We start from the raw sequence: 16,316 nt of genomic DNA, 5'->3' as shown, positions 1-16,316 counted from the left end.
CATGCTTATAGCACTGGATATGGTTGTTTAGCCCAACCCAGCTCACATGTAGGCCAATGAGTGTTGTAATGTTGTCCAGACTAATCTGCCTCCACTCCCAGCTCGCGTGCTCACCAGCTGGGGCACTGGCCTAGCAGTGTAGCTCCCACTGTCCCCCTACTAGGCTTGCCTACCCGTCTCTGGGTCTTTCGTGTGTGTCGATGGGTAGTGGTCAGCAGTGATGGATGCTAATTAGCCCAGCTCATGTCTCCCACATGATTAGGTACATCATTCTGGCACAGAAAGATCTTCCAGTTTCCTTCCTCCAGACTACTCAGTCTAAGCCCACTCTTACCTGCAAGTACAGTTGTCCTGTTCGTGGAAGTCCCCCAGAAGTCATTCCTTACCTGCAACATACCCTCTCAGCAGTCCTCCCTCCCATACATCCCATACTCCCTTCCCTGAGCAATACATCACCCCTGCACCCAGGAACACATGGTTTTCCCAGCCCGGTCTTCCAACCCCAGTATTTCATGAGGTGATGTGCTTGATGGTCTGAAGTTCTACCCACCTGACAGGGACCCGAAATCATAGACAGTTCCCCAGATCTGGTCCTTCTACATGAATGCTGACCTGGGATGTAACACCTCCACACACCTGGGACGCAAGCACATGCACAAGACTCCAGCCCTGGTGATGGGGTTAATTGTCAAGGTGAATGTATTCCTGGAACTCTGGAATCTCCTAAGAAACACCTGCATTCTGTCATGGGAAAAGCCCTGCTTTCTGAAACACCAAGAAGCACGCAGGAAATAGGAACGATCTTGGAGTTTCTAGAATTCCAAGAAAGGATGGTTACCTTCAATGCATGCTGTTTACTGACTATGTTGAAGTGATAGGATTGGAATCCTGAGCTTTTGCGTTGTAAATCTTTATCGAAGTAATTGGATCAGAATCCTAAACATTGTAGATTTTTTACCTGCTTTGGCTCTATGTCACCAAATAAACGCTTATTATGTATTTACCCAATATCATATAGCTATTAATTTATTCATAGATAATTGATATTAAAATAAAATTTACTTTGTTCATTGTGCTTCTTGTTCATGGCAAGAGGTGGCCACGAATGCTAAAATCTTGTGTTAGGTTCAGGGCAAACCTTGGGAAGCCATTCTCCCAGTGCTACTACCTCACTGCTCCATGTTTGCTTGTGTCAGAATGGTAAACAGACAGCATTTAAATCCTGAGAAGTCAGACACATCAGTGAGAAAAGAAACAATTTGTCAGGAATGTCACATTTTTGCCTCATGCAATGGACAGGAAAATAACACGTTAATGCCATTTCAGGGAGTAAGGTCTTTCACAGGTTTGCCCAGAAAGACATAAAACAGAGGGACTCTTACCCAGCTGACCAACACAATGAGGGGGTCAGGAACTTTTAAAAACCCAAGACACTTTTTGAAACCCCAGAGTCTCTCCCCCTTTCCTTTCAGTTTCACCCTATCTTCTAGATCTCTCCTCAGAGGGGCTCTCATCTTTTTCCTCATTTTCACATTTGTTTATGAAACTTCTCTGCCTGAAACCGATTCTTGATCCTTGGCTTTTTATTTCTATACTAAGCTGAGGAAGGAACCCATAGAGCTTTGCAGTTGATGACATAGACATTTAAATAACATCTCAACTCTTAAGCTAAATGCCTACCCCTGCATCAGCTCACAGGCAAATGGCTCCAATACAATTACAACCAAAATCCTATTATGTCTGCATGTATGGCGCATGCATGTGGAGGGGCATATATTGAGTGGAAATAAAAGTACTTATTCATATACATATCCAAAAGTCCTGGAACAGTTAAATAATTTTGTGAGATGGATTTATTCCACCTGAAAACACAAAGCATTACTACAGATCAACAGTAATCTAGGCAGTATAGTGTTGGTATTAGGAGGAACACGGAACAAGACAACCACATAGTCTGGGAAATAGACCAATATTTATTCAGAAAATTGATGTTCAGCGAAATTGCCAAAACTCAAGGAACAACAGCTGTTTCAATGCATCATACCCAATAGTCTTTTGGGGGAAATACAGTCAATTATCAAGATTTGACTTTATTACATGAACTATGATTATTTTAAGATAGATTACAGATTTTTTTAAAAAGTTATAGAAATATAAAATCAGGTACCGACATAAACCTAATATGATGTACCTCTATAAATTCTCACATAAAACATTTTAAAATGGGACTCTATCCTGTGGTGTGACACGTTAGCCTGCCACTTACAATACCAGTGTCCCTTATGGACACCAGCTGGAGTGCTGGCTGTTCCACTTCTGATTCCATTCCCTCATGATGCACAAGGGAAAAGAGCGGAAGGTGGTCCGAGTCCTTGGTCCCCTGTAACTGTGTGGGAGATAGGGATGGAGCTTCCAGCTTCTGGCTGGGTGGGAGTAAGAACTTTCTGGGGTGAGGGCAATTTTTACATTTTTCCTTTAATCTTTATTTTAAAGCAAAGTGGCAGAGAGAATGTGTGAGAGAACAAGACAAAGAGAGATCTTCCATGAGTGTGCTTGTTCCATTTCCAAACTCTTGCAACAGCTAGGACGCAGAAAGGCCTCAGTCAAAGTCAGGAACACCAACTATGTGTTCAGTGCTGGTGGCTGAAAGCCGAGTCATCATATACTGATTTCCCAGGTGTGCTTGCAAGAAGGTGCGTCCCAAGTGCACCCCATCCCGGCTTTCTGGTTTTTTTTATTATTATTATTATTTGGTGGTAACATACAAACGCATGTTTGCTAAAACTCAGTGAACTGCATAATTAAAATAGGTGCACGATATTATACGTAAATTAGGTACCATTTAAACATCATTGGTAAGAAAATATGTAAGATGCTAGCAGTAGGTTTGAGATGTTATCTCTCATTCACAGACTACAGTAATGGGAGCTTACCCATATGCAGGGATACAGAAACAATGCAAACGTGTCCGGGCAGAGGGGATATCAGTACCTTGAGCGTCACTGGTGATCTGCTTAAAGCAAATCTCAGATCCTACCCAAGATTCTGCCCAGCATCTCTAGTTAAATCGGATGTCCATCTGAGTCTATACTTATTAAAATCAACAAAGCATTTCATTAAGATATTTCTGAGATGGCACTTTATTATCGCTCTTGAAGGAATAAGTGAATTCCAAATACCGGAAGTTACGGGGACGCTCAGCTCGGACTGCATTTATCAGGCTAGATTCAAAATTTGAGCGTCACTGGGAGGCACCTACTGGTGCTGATGTCAATTCGCCAAAGCCACCTTAACTTCTGGGAAGCTGCAATCGCATTCCACAGAAGAGGCAGAACAGGCATTTTTTATTTTATTACTAGGAGCAGCACGGCATTTGAGAACCACGGCCAAACTTTTCCCATCCTAGCCCGGCAGGTATATCTAGCTAGGCTGGCTCTGCGCAGAGGCCTAGCGCTCCGCGACCGGGGCTGGGCGGAACCAGGCGCCACCGAGCGCTGAATCTGGGGATGTGTCAATGCCTCAGCCGGGCGGAACCGAGCTGCCAAGGCAGAGTGGCAGGGCAACGGGGGTGGAGCCTTGACGCAGGAAGAAGGAGCGGACGGGCAGCGGCGAGGTGCGCTTGGAGGAGCTGCGGGGCGGAGGCGGTCGGAGCCCAGCCCAGCCACTGGGAGCCGGCTGGGGCGGGCCGAGGGCGGGGCGCGCTCGGAAGACCAGGGACGCGCTCCTGACAGCACAATTAGCCGCGCCAGGTCTCGGGTACGCAAGGGCAGGGACCCCCCCTTGGTGTTGTCCCGATGGGACTGTGTTTTCCCTGCCCTGGGGAGTCCGCACCTCCCTCGCCGAACCTGGTGAGTAGGATCCGGTTCCCGAGCCTCCAAGACGTCGGTGTCGCACCTGCTGGTGCACCTGTTCCCGGAAGGGTGCGTTGGGAGGCGCGAGCTCCTGGCAGGCCGTTGGACGCCGTTGCACTGGCCTGAGAGTTCGCAGTTAGTGACCCTGGTGGCAAAGACGCCTGGAAGCTTAACAAGGGTTGTTGCGGTGTTGCCGGCCTGACTGTTGTCTTTGGGCAGCTCGCAGGCCTTTGTTGCCTTTCGCCGACTGGCAGCATTGAAAGATACACTAAGCGTGCCGCGTCTGCGCCCTTAGTGGCGTAGTTGATGCAATCTGGCTGTGAAAAGATCATTTTACTCGAGAACTAAAACGTTGGTCACTCTGGTAGATGTGCGTTTTCATGTGTCTGTACCAACTATTTAAAGAAGGTACTGAATAAGCTTCTTTATAGTGCTGCGGTTTATAGGATATTTTATTAATCAGTGCTTGACTTTTGGTGTTTTTCATATTTCATTGTTGTTTCCCTTCAAAAAATATCTTTTATGTAGTACAAAGTGTTCAACGTTGCGGTGTTTAAAAAATTATTGAGCGCCTAGTTTAACTTAAATTTTATAGGAAGAAGGAATACATTTCAATATAGTTTTGTCTCTTGCAATATTCTTTAACAGTTGGAAGTACTATAGATTTCTAATTTTTGCAGCTTTCGGTGAGGCTTCTTTACATTAGTATTTCTAACAGGAGGTGTTGAAAGCATAGAAGCTCTAAGTTTCTCTTTTGTCCTATCTCAGGAGAAATTAGTTGGAGAAAATTAGTTAGCCAGGGAAGTATGTAAACGCTTCTATTATTTGATTCTAGAAACTAAAAATGACCCAGAAGTTGAAGTGGCAAAGCTCAACTTGCCTTGTTTGCTGCTGTTGCTTTTAAAGAAGTTTTTTTTTTTTTTTCCTTTTTCCGGCTTTTGATAAAATGTTGGTCTGTAGGTGTTTGTTAAGCCCTACCATCCCGTAGTTTACACTGTGCCCTTGATAACCATATGGCTGCTGCTTGGGATGCTTATCAGTGAACTTTTTCTGAAGCACCAAAATAAAAGCTATTCCCTACTCTCCTCCCCTCTCATCCTCTCATTAGTATGCAAGATGCCTTCATGTTTCCTCAGAATACTAACAGAGTTACTTAACTGTAATGGTCTGTGTGGCCTCATTCTTTGTTGTTTTGCTTTTTTGTGTGTTGCTTTTAAATTGTTGCATTCTCAACACCCACAGTAGTTTCAGAGACATGCTGCGGGTGAGCAAATACTGACCCAGCAGTGCATGAATGCATCTATTCTGGTATTAGAAACAGGGAAATTACAACCATCAGCCCCCCCGCCCCCAGGGAATGTTACTTATTTTCAACACAGTTAAGAACTGTATGTTTAACTAATAAATGGTCTAGGGAAATAAATTCACTGCTCCTTGACTGGTAACATTACCTGTCATAAATTTCCTTCAGTCCCTTCTATCCTAGACAGTGCAATGGCTCATTTCAGTGTTAACCTCTCCTGAAAACATCAGGTAACTTCAAGCATTAACTGGCACTCCCATACCATATATTTCCTTCCATGCATTTTGGACACAATTGTGTGATTGCCCCAACTATATTGTATGCCTTTTAAAAGACAGAGAAAACAAATATGTTATTCCGGAGAACTACCTGCTTGTATTTATCTTAGCATGTGCTGATTTGAAGATAAATTGCTTAGGAGAATATTAAATTCAGGAAACACTTATATAAGTGGTCTATTAGTGGCGCTTTTTGTCGGACATTATAGATTGGTACTTTTTAAAAAAAGATTTACGTGTTTGAGAGAGAAAGAGAGAGAGTGATTGTGAAAGAGGAAGCAATAGAGATAGAGTTATCTTCCATTTGCTGTTCCTCTCTAATTGCTACAATGGCCTGGGTGGGTGAGCATAATACCAGGTGCCTGGAACTCTGTTAAATTTCCAGTGTAGGTGCAGCGATTCTAATGCTTAAATCATTTTCAGTTGCTTTCCCAAGGGTGTTGTCATGGGGAGCTGATGGGAAGTGGAGCATCCAGGACTCCAACAGGACTCCTGCTGATGGGGAGTGGAGCATCCAGGACTCCAACAGGACTCCTATGGGAAACTGAATGCTACAGGCAGGAGCTGATCCCTTTGTGCCACAATGCTGGCCCCTGTGCTGGTGCTCATTTTTATAAACCACGATGCTATTTACAAAGCATCGGTATGTAATTTATGAATGATGATGTTAATATTTTAAAAACGTTTTTACTTATGTTCTGTAGGAAGAGAAAAGAGCAAAGCTTGCAGAAGCTGCAGAGAGAAGACAAAAAGAGGTAAGGTTAAACAAAAGTATGTTTAAATCATTGGCATTTGTACTTTAGTTTTTGTAGATGTTAACTGCTAGTAGCATTCTGTAGTGCACATTGAATCTGACATCCTAAAATATATTTAAAATTATTATATATAAGTATGTATAATTAGTTATATATAGTTAAAGGTAATGACCTTCATGCTTCATAAAGTGCATGAACTTCTTGGGATCTCCTAAGTGGCAGTCTGTTTTAGGACATTCTACTTTGGGGTGAAGTGGTTATGTCTTGTGAACTGTTGACAGATAGGAAGTGAATTTAGAGGAAATTTTGTGTGATTGCAAAATACTCAATGAAGAAATGACAGCATGTTCTTTGTAATGTTGTTGTAAAAATATTCTCTTTGAAACAACAAATAAACCAACATTCCACCCCTAAAAAAAAAAAAAAAACTTGAAAAGCAGAACCAGTGAAACAAATGAAAAAAGCTGTTGCAGATAGAATACTGATTTTTGTTGTTGTTTTTTTTTTTTTTTTACTTCTTAAACAAATTTCTTTAAGGCTGCATCTCGGGGAATATTAGATGTTCAATCTGTGGAAGAAAAGAGAAAGAGAAAGGAAAAAATAGAAAAACAAATGGCTACGTCTGGGCCCCCACCAGCAGGAGGACTTAGAGTAAGTCTTACTTACTAACTTAAACTTTAACTTAATGGAAATGTGTTTAAAAGTTAAGTAGCGGTCAGTTTAATAGTTCTCTCTTGAAATTCATCATCATAGTTTGTGAAGTAAATTAAAAGTATGAATCAAAGAGGTTAGGTGAAATATCAAGGTTTTTTGGCATTCTCAGGACTAGATTTGCCTCCCCCCCCCCCCTCAAATTAGTTTCCCCTGCTTATCCTGTATCATGTCTTAATACTTTTATACTTTTGAAGGAACTTAAAAAAGTTCATAGAAAATAGAATTCAATGGTAAGTTAGTTTTTCTGAATGTTCATTGTAGAACCCATGTATGTATTCTCATAAAATGAGTTTTTCTTCAATTACGTGATGGACCTTTGTATTGCTAATATTGAAAGTATTGGATATTCAAACAATGTAGAAAATACAGAGAAGAAAGTAGCAATAACTCAAACTTAGAGACATGTTGAAAGATATTATTTCTAACCTATGTTTACCCATCAATTTTATTTGGATTACAATAAACATATTTTTCCTGTGTTTTTCACCCAATTATTTGGGATGGGATCCTTGATATTGTTTTGTTGTTTTTGTTATTGCCATTTCTTATAATCAAGTGAGAGTTAATTTAAAACATTGAGTCTACAGATATTGACTGTAACTCAAATACTTGTCAATGTATCCATCATAGAACGAGCAACTTGGAATATAATAGTGAGCGAGCAGGACACTAACAACTTAAGCAGCTATACAATCTTACTGTTGGTAACACAGTAGAGGTTGTATTTGACATTTAAATTCTTAGGAAGACAACATTCAAGTGTTCATCTTGTCCCATTTTCAAAATTTTTTTTTCATTTAAGATTTCTTACTTATTTCAAAGGCAGAGTTACATAGGAATAGAGATGGATAGAGATAAAAATCTCCCCCCACTACTTTTTTTTTAGTCTGCTCAAATGTCCAGAAGAGCCAGGGCAGGGCCAGAATGATGCTTGGATCCAGGAGCTTCATTCAAATCACCAGCTTGGGAGCAGAGGTCCAAGTACGTTGTCCACCTTCCCCTCCTTTCCTAGGCTCATTATGGGGGAGCTGGATCAGAAGTGGAGCAACTGGGACAGGAACCAGTGCCCATATGGTGTGCTGGAACTACAGGTAGCAGCCTTCCAGCTATGTCACAGAGCTCTCCAGACAATATTATTTTTTAATTAAGAATTTTTATGAAAGGAACAGTATCTTTAATTTCACTTACATTTACCTTTTCAGATTTATCTGTTATCTGTGTAAATTAGCTTTGTTTCTGCTCTTAAGGATTACACTCACACATTCCCACAGACACCATACTTATCGGGAGGAGAGCTTAGCTGCATTTTAGTTCAGGGATATTGCATAGAGACTTCAGTTAGTTTCACTTAATCGATGAAATTTTGAAAAATTTATGGTGAACTTTTAACGATATAAGGGAAGTCAATAAGTCAATAACTGAGCATTTTGATTATGATTTTATATAGTCCCATAAGAGAACATAATAGATCTAGTGTAAAATAAAAGTTAGGTGACAAGATGCTCAAAATTTGATCAGAAATACATTTTTTCCAGTATTCAATTGACATAAAATTGTATCTACAAATGGGTTTCTCACAGACAAAAATAACATTAACTTATGATAGTGTAGCTGATGTTAAGATCCTTTATTTCACAGTAAAATACTAAGAGATACTGTTAAAGTCACATAGAAATTATAAGGATGCTATAATTTACATATGGTTAAAATTAAAAAGATAACTCTTTTACATGTTCTAGTAAATATAATACTCATTTGGAAGCTCTTAAGCAAGAAAGGGACTTCTTCAAGCCTGAAGCTTTCACAGATAGAAGCCTGAAGATTAGCAAGAAATTGGATCCTATGCTACTTCTAGTTCCATCGGAAGTACTCAAAGTGAAAACCATTAAATGCTAAATTTGGTTCATTTTTCCATTTTCCGTGCTTTAAGAAATGCCTCTGCTTGACAGTAATGACTCTCCTGGCCACCACTCTGGACCAAGGCAGCAGCATCCTCCCAGCTCAGAGTTGTTCAGTGTCCCAAGCCACTACCACTGTCCACTGTGTCATATTCCTTTGCAATAGTCTTATTCACCTCTACTACCCCTTGGCTGGCTCCAAGGAACATTCCTCTTTCAAGTTAACCAGCTGCACATCAGAGAGGGAATGTGAATTGTTTTTTTTTTTTTAAGATTTATTTTATTTTTATTGGAAAGGCAGATGTACAGAGAGGAGAGACAGAGAGGAAGATCTTCCGTCCGATGATTCACTCCCCAAATGAGTGCAACGGCCAGAACTATGCCAATCCGAAGCCAGAAGCCTCTTCCGGGTCTCCCACATGGGTGCAGGTTCCCAAAGCTTTGGGCCGTCCTCGACTGCTTCCCCGGGCCACAGGCAGGGAGCTGGATGGTTAGCGGGGCTGCTGGGATTAGAACTGGCGCCCATATGGGATCCTGGGTGCATTCAAGGAGAGGACCTTAACCACTGTGCCATTGCACCGGGCCCGGGAATGTGAATTCTTAAATAAACTCTGAGACTCATGTAAAACAGAAAAATGTAAGTCAGATAGTAACTTAATCATGGAAACCCTTGCTGGCTTGAATGCTTTTTATTTTTGTTTTTGTTTTTGTTTCATATCTGGCCTGGAGCAACCTGTAATGCAGCATAGTTCTTTATAACTGAACTTGATGCTTGATACTGAGAGACCATTTCTTTGTATCTAGCACATATTCTTCTCCTGATCAGCGCTAACTCCTCCTGGATAGATGGCTTGGCTGGTGCTCACTGTCTTCTAGGAAGTCACCCTTGCCTTAGGAAGACAATGTGATGACTGCATCGGGACCCCTGGGATGTAGTAGAGAAGGGCAGTGGTAGACCTCTCATGGCTGCACACTTGAGAGCCTCATGTAATGGGAAGGATTGGTCATCGGGTTCCTGCTCACACCAGTCACAGCACTTCTGAGATGGGGATTTAACCCTAGGACTTTTGGATCTCCAAAGGAAAGTTGTAATGTGAAACCAGGCTGAGAGTTACTGCGTTACTGCTGTTTTAGTATTAAGAGACATGTGGTGGAACATGAAATCAGAAACTTTAAAAAAAATTTTAAATCCTGATAGCATACTGTAGATGATATCTCCTTACAGATGAAAAGAGGTACAAAATTAAAGGCTATAAAGGTCTTGCAATAAAGTATGTTTACCTGCTTTATCCTTTAATTTCTAACACTTATTTAAATATACATTTTAATGTACATATGCATAATGTAAATACACATTTTAATGTACAAGATCCAATAGTATTCTTTGTGTATACTCAGAAAACACTACTCCAGAAGCAGTTGAACATCAAGTTCTATTCTAACGAATCTTTTTTTTTTTTTTTTTAAAGATTTATTTTTATTATTTTTTTTTCATTGGAAAGGCGGATATACAGAGAGGAGAGACAGAGAGGAAGATCCTCCGTCCGATGACTCACTCCCCAAGTGAGTGCAACGGGCCGATACTATGCCAATCCGAAGCCAGGAGCCTCTTCCGGGTCTCCCACGCGGGTGCAGGTTCCCAAAGCTTTGGGCTGTCCTCCACTGCTTTCCCAGGCCACAGGCAGGGAGCTGGAAGGGAAGCGGGGCCGCCGGGATTAGAACCGGCGCCCATATGGGATCCCGGGCGTGCTAGGCGAGGACCTTAACCACTTGCGCCACCGCGCCGGGCCCTAACGAATCTTTTAAAACTATCACAGAGCCAATAGGCTTTGTTGAACAAAATAATAAATGGAATATTATCTCAACTCAAGCAAGGAAACAGTCTTTGCCAAATCATTCTTTGATAATTCTACCACTTCCTGGTTCCCTGACTAGAAGAAGGATTTCCTTCATTTTTGTTTGGTGGTCTGGTTGTTTTGCTATTTGGTGGATTGTTTCATTTTATTGGCTGTTACTTGGGACTGAACTACTGTGAATCAGTTTCACGGTAGAATGTTTACCGATTTCTCAGTTCCCTGAAACAGAAGCCCCAGGCAGGCAACATGGGACATGGAACATGTTTATTATTTATAGGGAGGCAGCCAGGTGCAAGGAAAGCCTGTGACTTAACAGCAAGTAGTTCCAAGACTCAGGAGAATTGGCTGAGGTGCATAAGGCCGTGGCCGCGTCAGTTCCACTTGGCACTGCAGAGAGGATGCTCGGCAAGCAGTCCACCATCAATTTTACACCTTGAGGTGGGGGAGGGTGGCATGCAATCTAGGTTAAAACACTAAAGGATTTTTTGTTTGCTGGGAATGTGGGATAAATTGGAATAGAGCCCAGCCTTGGCTGGCCAGTCCCGCCCTATGCCAGTGTTACATTCCCAGCACATGTTATGGTAATTCTTGAGAACTCCAATCAAAAAACCAGGGGAAAACAACAGCAACAGACCGAGGTTGCCCAGAGAGCATTCTTGCAGCAACGCATTGATTGGCCCACACACTTTGTTTTCTTTGTATTTTTTTAAGCCGTCATCTTATTTCACAGTGTTGACTATAAATTTTGTCATGGCTGCTATCCAAAACAATATTGCTGTGTTTTATATGACACATCCCTCTTTTTGTTTGTTCGCTGGACTTTTGTGACATAACTTTGAATAAAAATTACTTTGTCTATTTTTATCTCTTCTAGTGGACAGTCTCATAAAGCTAACTACGAGTAGAGGAGTCTGCTATGGCCAGGAATTTACCATCTACAATCAAGTGGATTCTCCAGCTTCATTTCCTCTCTGAATAAATGAAGACTTACACTCTGTAATGTCAGTGCCCTTAAATGCAGTGCTAAATTTATATTGAATATGTTGAATTCTTTTTATTCTAAAACTTAGAAAATGGCTAAATTTCTCATCACATATTTTACAGTCTGTCTTAGGTCTGCAGATTGAAAGTGAGTTCCTTTGTTTTGATAGTTAGAAAATGAACATAAATGTTCAGTATACATATGTGGCATATAATAATACTGCATCCATTGATAATATTAAAATTAGGATTATTTTTTTCTCCTTTATAAAGCTACTTTTCGGTTGTACTGCTTTATTTTTGTTTTTATTTGATTACATTTGAAAATTTTGCTTAAGCTTACAGATGTGGTGCCTTTAAACTGATCATCAGGGAAAATTATGAAACATCTATTTGAAGGGCTTATGTAAAGGAATGCTATTATGTTTTATAACTAAGCCATATACATTTATAGGTAAAATTTGATTTTCTCCTAATTTATTTTATATTTGAACAACTTATAAAGTTCATATATTGTGTTCTTTATGACAATAAAAAATATTTATGTGCTACATTTAAAATTTATATTAGCGGTACCATCAGAGGGCAGTGATGCACTATTGTATAAAATAATGTCAGACTTAGGTCTGTGAGGACCTTTATAGTAACTGAATGAGTTAACAAAGAATATGTACAAGTTATAGTAAGGGGGTCATTTGTCAAATGTTCCTAACTATTTTATAATTTTATATTTATTAAGGAATAATTATAAGATTTACACAGATGTAAAATTGCCAAGGCAAGTATGAATGTATGAAAGAAATATGCAGGTATATATTTTTAAAGATATAGTTAAAACATAAAAAAGAAGAGATTCTCTATAATCCACAGTGATAATTTTTTTAGCTCTTGCTCATTAGAAACATAACAGAACATTTGGTTTTTGTTTTTAATATATAACAAGCTGAAATAGAAGAATCGTAATTAGCTATGATGATTACTAACTCATTAGTATGGCAAGGCCACATGCGAGGCTATGCAAGAACTTGTAGATGCTACATGCCAGTAGGGACTGTAAGTTAAATAGACCAACTCTCTTGATTTATAAAAAGGAAACTGAGCCACTAATTCTCCCTTCGCACATGGCCGGTGTTATATTAAAGTATGCTGTACATGTTCGTTTTTAAGAGTTTGAGATATAATATAGGTCTCTTGACTCCTAATAGAAAAATAACTGTTTTAGGTTATGAAATAGCCCAGGAGTATTCGGGCAAGACATACAGTTACCAGGTTCATTTTTCCTCATACTTTGGAGAATTAGTATTATTTTGCTTATACAAGATGGTGGAATGGTGGATTGAATTGCATTTTAGTAATAAAAATCTTGACTTGATTAAAGGTTTTCCAAAGCATGAAGGAAGAAGGATCATTAATGGATGAATGTATTAGACCCAGAGCACACCTTTGGACTATATGACTCTTCCATTTTATTTTATTGTAGCGAGAAGAGTTGATCTTCACTACATTTTAAAGATTTAGAAATTAGATTAGTGTTCGCAAAAGTTATACATCAAAGGGATAATGCCCTATATCCAACATCAGTTTATATCAAAATGCAATGTTCAACTGCTGTTGAAAGATTGACAAGATGTGGTTTTACACTGCTTTTGGGGGGACATGGGCTCTCCTTTTTTTTTTTTTTTTGCCTCCAGGATGTAATCATCTTTCCCAAAAAGTGCTTGAATTTCAGGAACAGACGGTGGTTCCCAAATGTTACAAACCTGTAGGATGACTGATAGGAGACCAGTAAATCTCTGTTCAAAAATGCCCATGCATCCAGATATTTCACCCAAGTCACAGAGATGTTCCAATAAATACCTTAAATGGGGCCAATCGTCATTAGTTCATTATCTAAGTAGAACATTTTAGTTGATCATTTGTCACCTAAATCTTTAACCAAATTCCTGAAATATAACTTAAATAGTATGCAATATGTAGCTATCATGTTAAGATGTAAAATGCATAGACTGCTGTTTCTTGTCATTCTACTACTAATATGTATGGCAGCAAAAGGATGTATATTATCTAGCTGTTTGTGAAAAACTCCATCTTGTGAATATCTATATGTGATTCTGTCATTCACAAATTGTGGTTGTAATGCACTTTAATAGTTCCCCTGCACATGGCTTTGTTATAAATTCTGTATTGCTTTTTGGTGATACAAATATTATCTTTATCATATAAAAACTAATGTCATTCTTCTCTGTTTAAACAAGCTTTTTTATTATTCATTAAATCTTTAATGAGAACCTGTGTTGGTGCTTACAAAACTTTAGGAACACCTCCTATTTGGGATTAAGATGGGGAACAGAGCTAAACACTGGTCTGCTCATGCAATTCCAGGAGGTACGGTTGGGATTATTTCTCATACAACAGATGAAAAATGAAATTGTTAGCTCCATGTTATTTATTCATTTTAACAATTGTATTTATTTGAAAGGAAGAGTTATACAGAGAGAGAGGGAGGGAGAGATCTTCCATTTGGTACTTCACTCCCCGAATGACCTTAATGGCATGGGCCAGCCCATGCTAAAGTCAGAAGCTAAGAGTTTTCATCTGGGTCTCCCATGTGCAAACAGAAAGGAAAGTGCTTGAGCATTCTTCTGTTGCTTTCCCAGGTGCATTATCAGGGAGCCAGATCAGAAGTGGAGTAGTTGGAACAAAAATTGATGCCCAGGTGGGATCCCAGTGCTGCTGTCTGCAAAATTATCCTCTGTGTCACAACACACATCTCTCTTGCTATTTTTAGAGAAATAATATCATAATAAAGGTTCTATCTATCATCCTTGATACTGCAGGAGAATTGGCATAAATTAAACTCCCCTTTGACTGCAAAAGTTTGGCTTATTTTCACTAATAATTATGCCATATAATTAAAAGGAAAAAGGTATCTCATTTAAAAAAATATTTCTGCATATGTAGAATAATAAAAAGCAGATATTTCAGGTATGTCTATATCTGCGGTGATATTTAAGATGGATTTTTCTTTTATAACTTATACGAGGCTAATACATTTTACATACTTCATATATATGGATTTAAAGCATAATCGTACTTCCCATCATTCTCTTTGCAACCCACATGCCCACCAGCTTTTCCATGGAAGGATCTGAAGATGCCTGAATGACCGAGTATGCTGTAGGTTGATTCAAAGTGGGCACCATAGTTCTTCAGTTTTCTAAAACATCATTGACACAAGACATTTGTTTGTATAGCAGAGTTAAGGAAGTTTCGGTTTGTCACAAATGTATGACTAAACAATTCAGATCTGGAATTTCTTCTTGGATATGGCCTTGTATTTTTCAGCTTCTGTCTTATAGGACTGCTTCACCTTCCAAACATGCCCCCAAGAGTGATCACCGTAGATCCAAAGCACAATCTACTTTGACGTGGATACGGCACTTTGGACGTTTCCTGGGATTCACTCTCTGTGCTATCGTAGTTGACTTATTCTGAATTTTGTCTTAATGTCTCCTAGTTATGAAGTTTGTGGTATCGTTTTCCAGTGTTTCACATTTAGCTAAATCCAAATTAGTTTTGTACACACGTTGGCTGTCTCTAAGTTTCTGTGAAATGTATCTTGTCACGTGGCCCAGACATCAAGGAGTTATCCTGAACTCACCTTTTCTACATAATTCCTCTAGTTCCCTTTCCTTTTCTGAAGTTTTCAGGTTTAGTCGGACTATAAATAACATGTTTTAAAATAGGTTAAAAGAGCACAAAATGCCTCACATTTGAGAAATTCTTAAGAGTTTATAAGGAACTTTAAAAAATAATATTAAAAGGTTAGTAGAATGCAGTGTTAATATGTTACAGTCAATTCTATTTCTATGTGCAAGCCATGAACAACATGGGAAGAAAATTAAGACAATGATTCCAATCAGAGTATCACCAAATAGAATAAAATGCTTAAGAAAGAAAAAAAGTCAAAGTCTGGACATTAAATATCAAAATAGCCGTTGCGTGCCCATGCATTAGAGAATATTATCAAGTTAAAATTCTCAAACTATTGTCTCTGGAAACCAGAAACGGCAAAGAATTGCATCTCCTCCTAGACTCCTGAGATGGGAACACAGCCTTGAGACTATATTGTGGCCCACTGATACCATACTGAACTTCCAATTATAGAACTGCAAGACAATAAATACATTTGTATTGATTAAGCCATGAAGATCGTTATTATATAAGATACCACGTGATAATTGATACAACAGATCAAGATGAATACTATTCTTGTTAACCTGCATTGATTTTTGTTTAACTTCTCGATTAAATATAAAAGTATACTTATGGAAAAATGTATGCATAGGAGAAAATTTTGACTACAGTGAGAAACTCAGTATTAATATCAGTCTAGTAATACAAAGATTAAGTGTTTAGTTTTAAAAGAATTAGTACATTAAGGTGATTTTATCACCTACAAAAATTTCATACTTTGTTTATTCTTTTGTTCTTTTTTAAACTTTAATTGAAGTGCTACTTATAGTTCTGCTAACTATACCATGCCTGGTACTACAAAAATTCCCAACAGTCTTTGTCGATTTTCACTAAATTGATCATGTGAAAACTTCCTTTCCCAAACCTTTTAAAGTAAAAAAAAAAAAAGGGAGAATTTTTTTGTTGTTGAAAAATAAAGAAATG

At 39.0% G+C, this 16,316-nt stretch overlaps 1 protein-coding gene across 1 annotated transcript; it reads left to right on the top strand.

Moving 5' to 3' along the window:
* Positions 1-3,693: 3,693 nt before the first annotated feature.
* Positions 3,694-13,074, top strand: LOC121156388 (small VCP interacting protein). The gene is made up of 4 exons (XM_040980011.1): positions 3,694-3,848; positions 6,137-6,187; positions 6,725-6,838; positions 11,530-13,074. Exons 1-4 carry the CDS (start codon positions 3,795-3,797, stop codon positions 11,542-11,544), a joined length of 234 nt encoding a protein of 77 aa, XP_040835945.1. The 5' UTR covers positions 3,694-3,794; the 3' UTR covers positions 11,545-13,074.
* Positions 13,075-16,316: the final 3,242 nt, after the last annotated feature.

The sequence above is a fragment of the Ochotona curzoniae genome, unplaced genomic scaffold (genome assembly GCF_017591425.1).
Source record: "Ochotona curzoniae isolate NIBS_2020 unplaced genomic scaffold, NIBS_Ocur_1.0 contig_3432, whole genome shotgun sequence".
Classification (NCBI taxonomy): Eukaryota; Metazoa; Chordata; class Mammalia; order Lagomorpha; family Ochotonidae; genus Ochotona; species Ochotona curzoniae.
This window is presented reverse-complemented; position numbering and strand designations above follow the sequence as displayed.

Coding starts and splice junctions, on each gene's coding strand:
- LOC121156388 (XM_040980011.1), top strand. CDS start 3,795: ATGGGACTGTGTTTTCCCTGCCCTGGGGAGTCCGCACCTCCCTCGCCG. Junction 3,849..6,136: donor CACCTCCCTCGCCGAACCTG/GTGAGTAGGATC, acceptor TATGTTCTGTAG/GAAGAGAAAAGAGCAAAGCT. Junction 6,188..6,724: donor CAGAGAGAAGACAAAAAGAG/GTAAGGTTAAAC, acceptor AATTTCTTTAAG/GCTGCATCTCGGGGAATATT.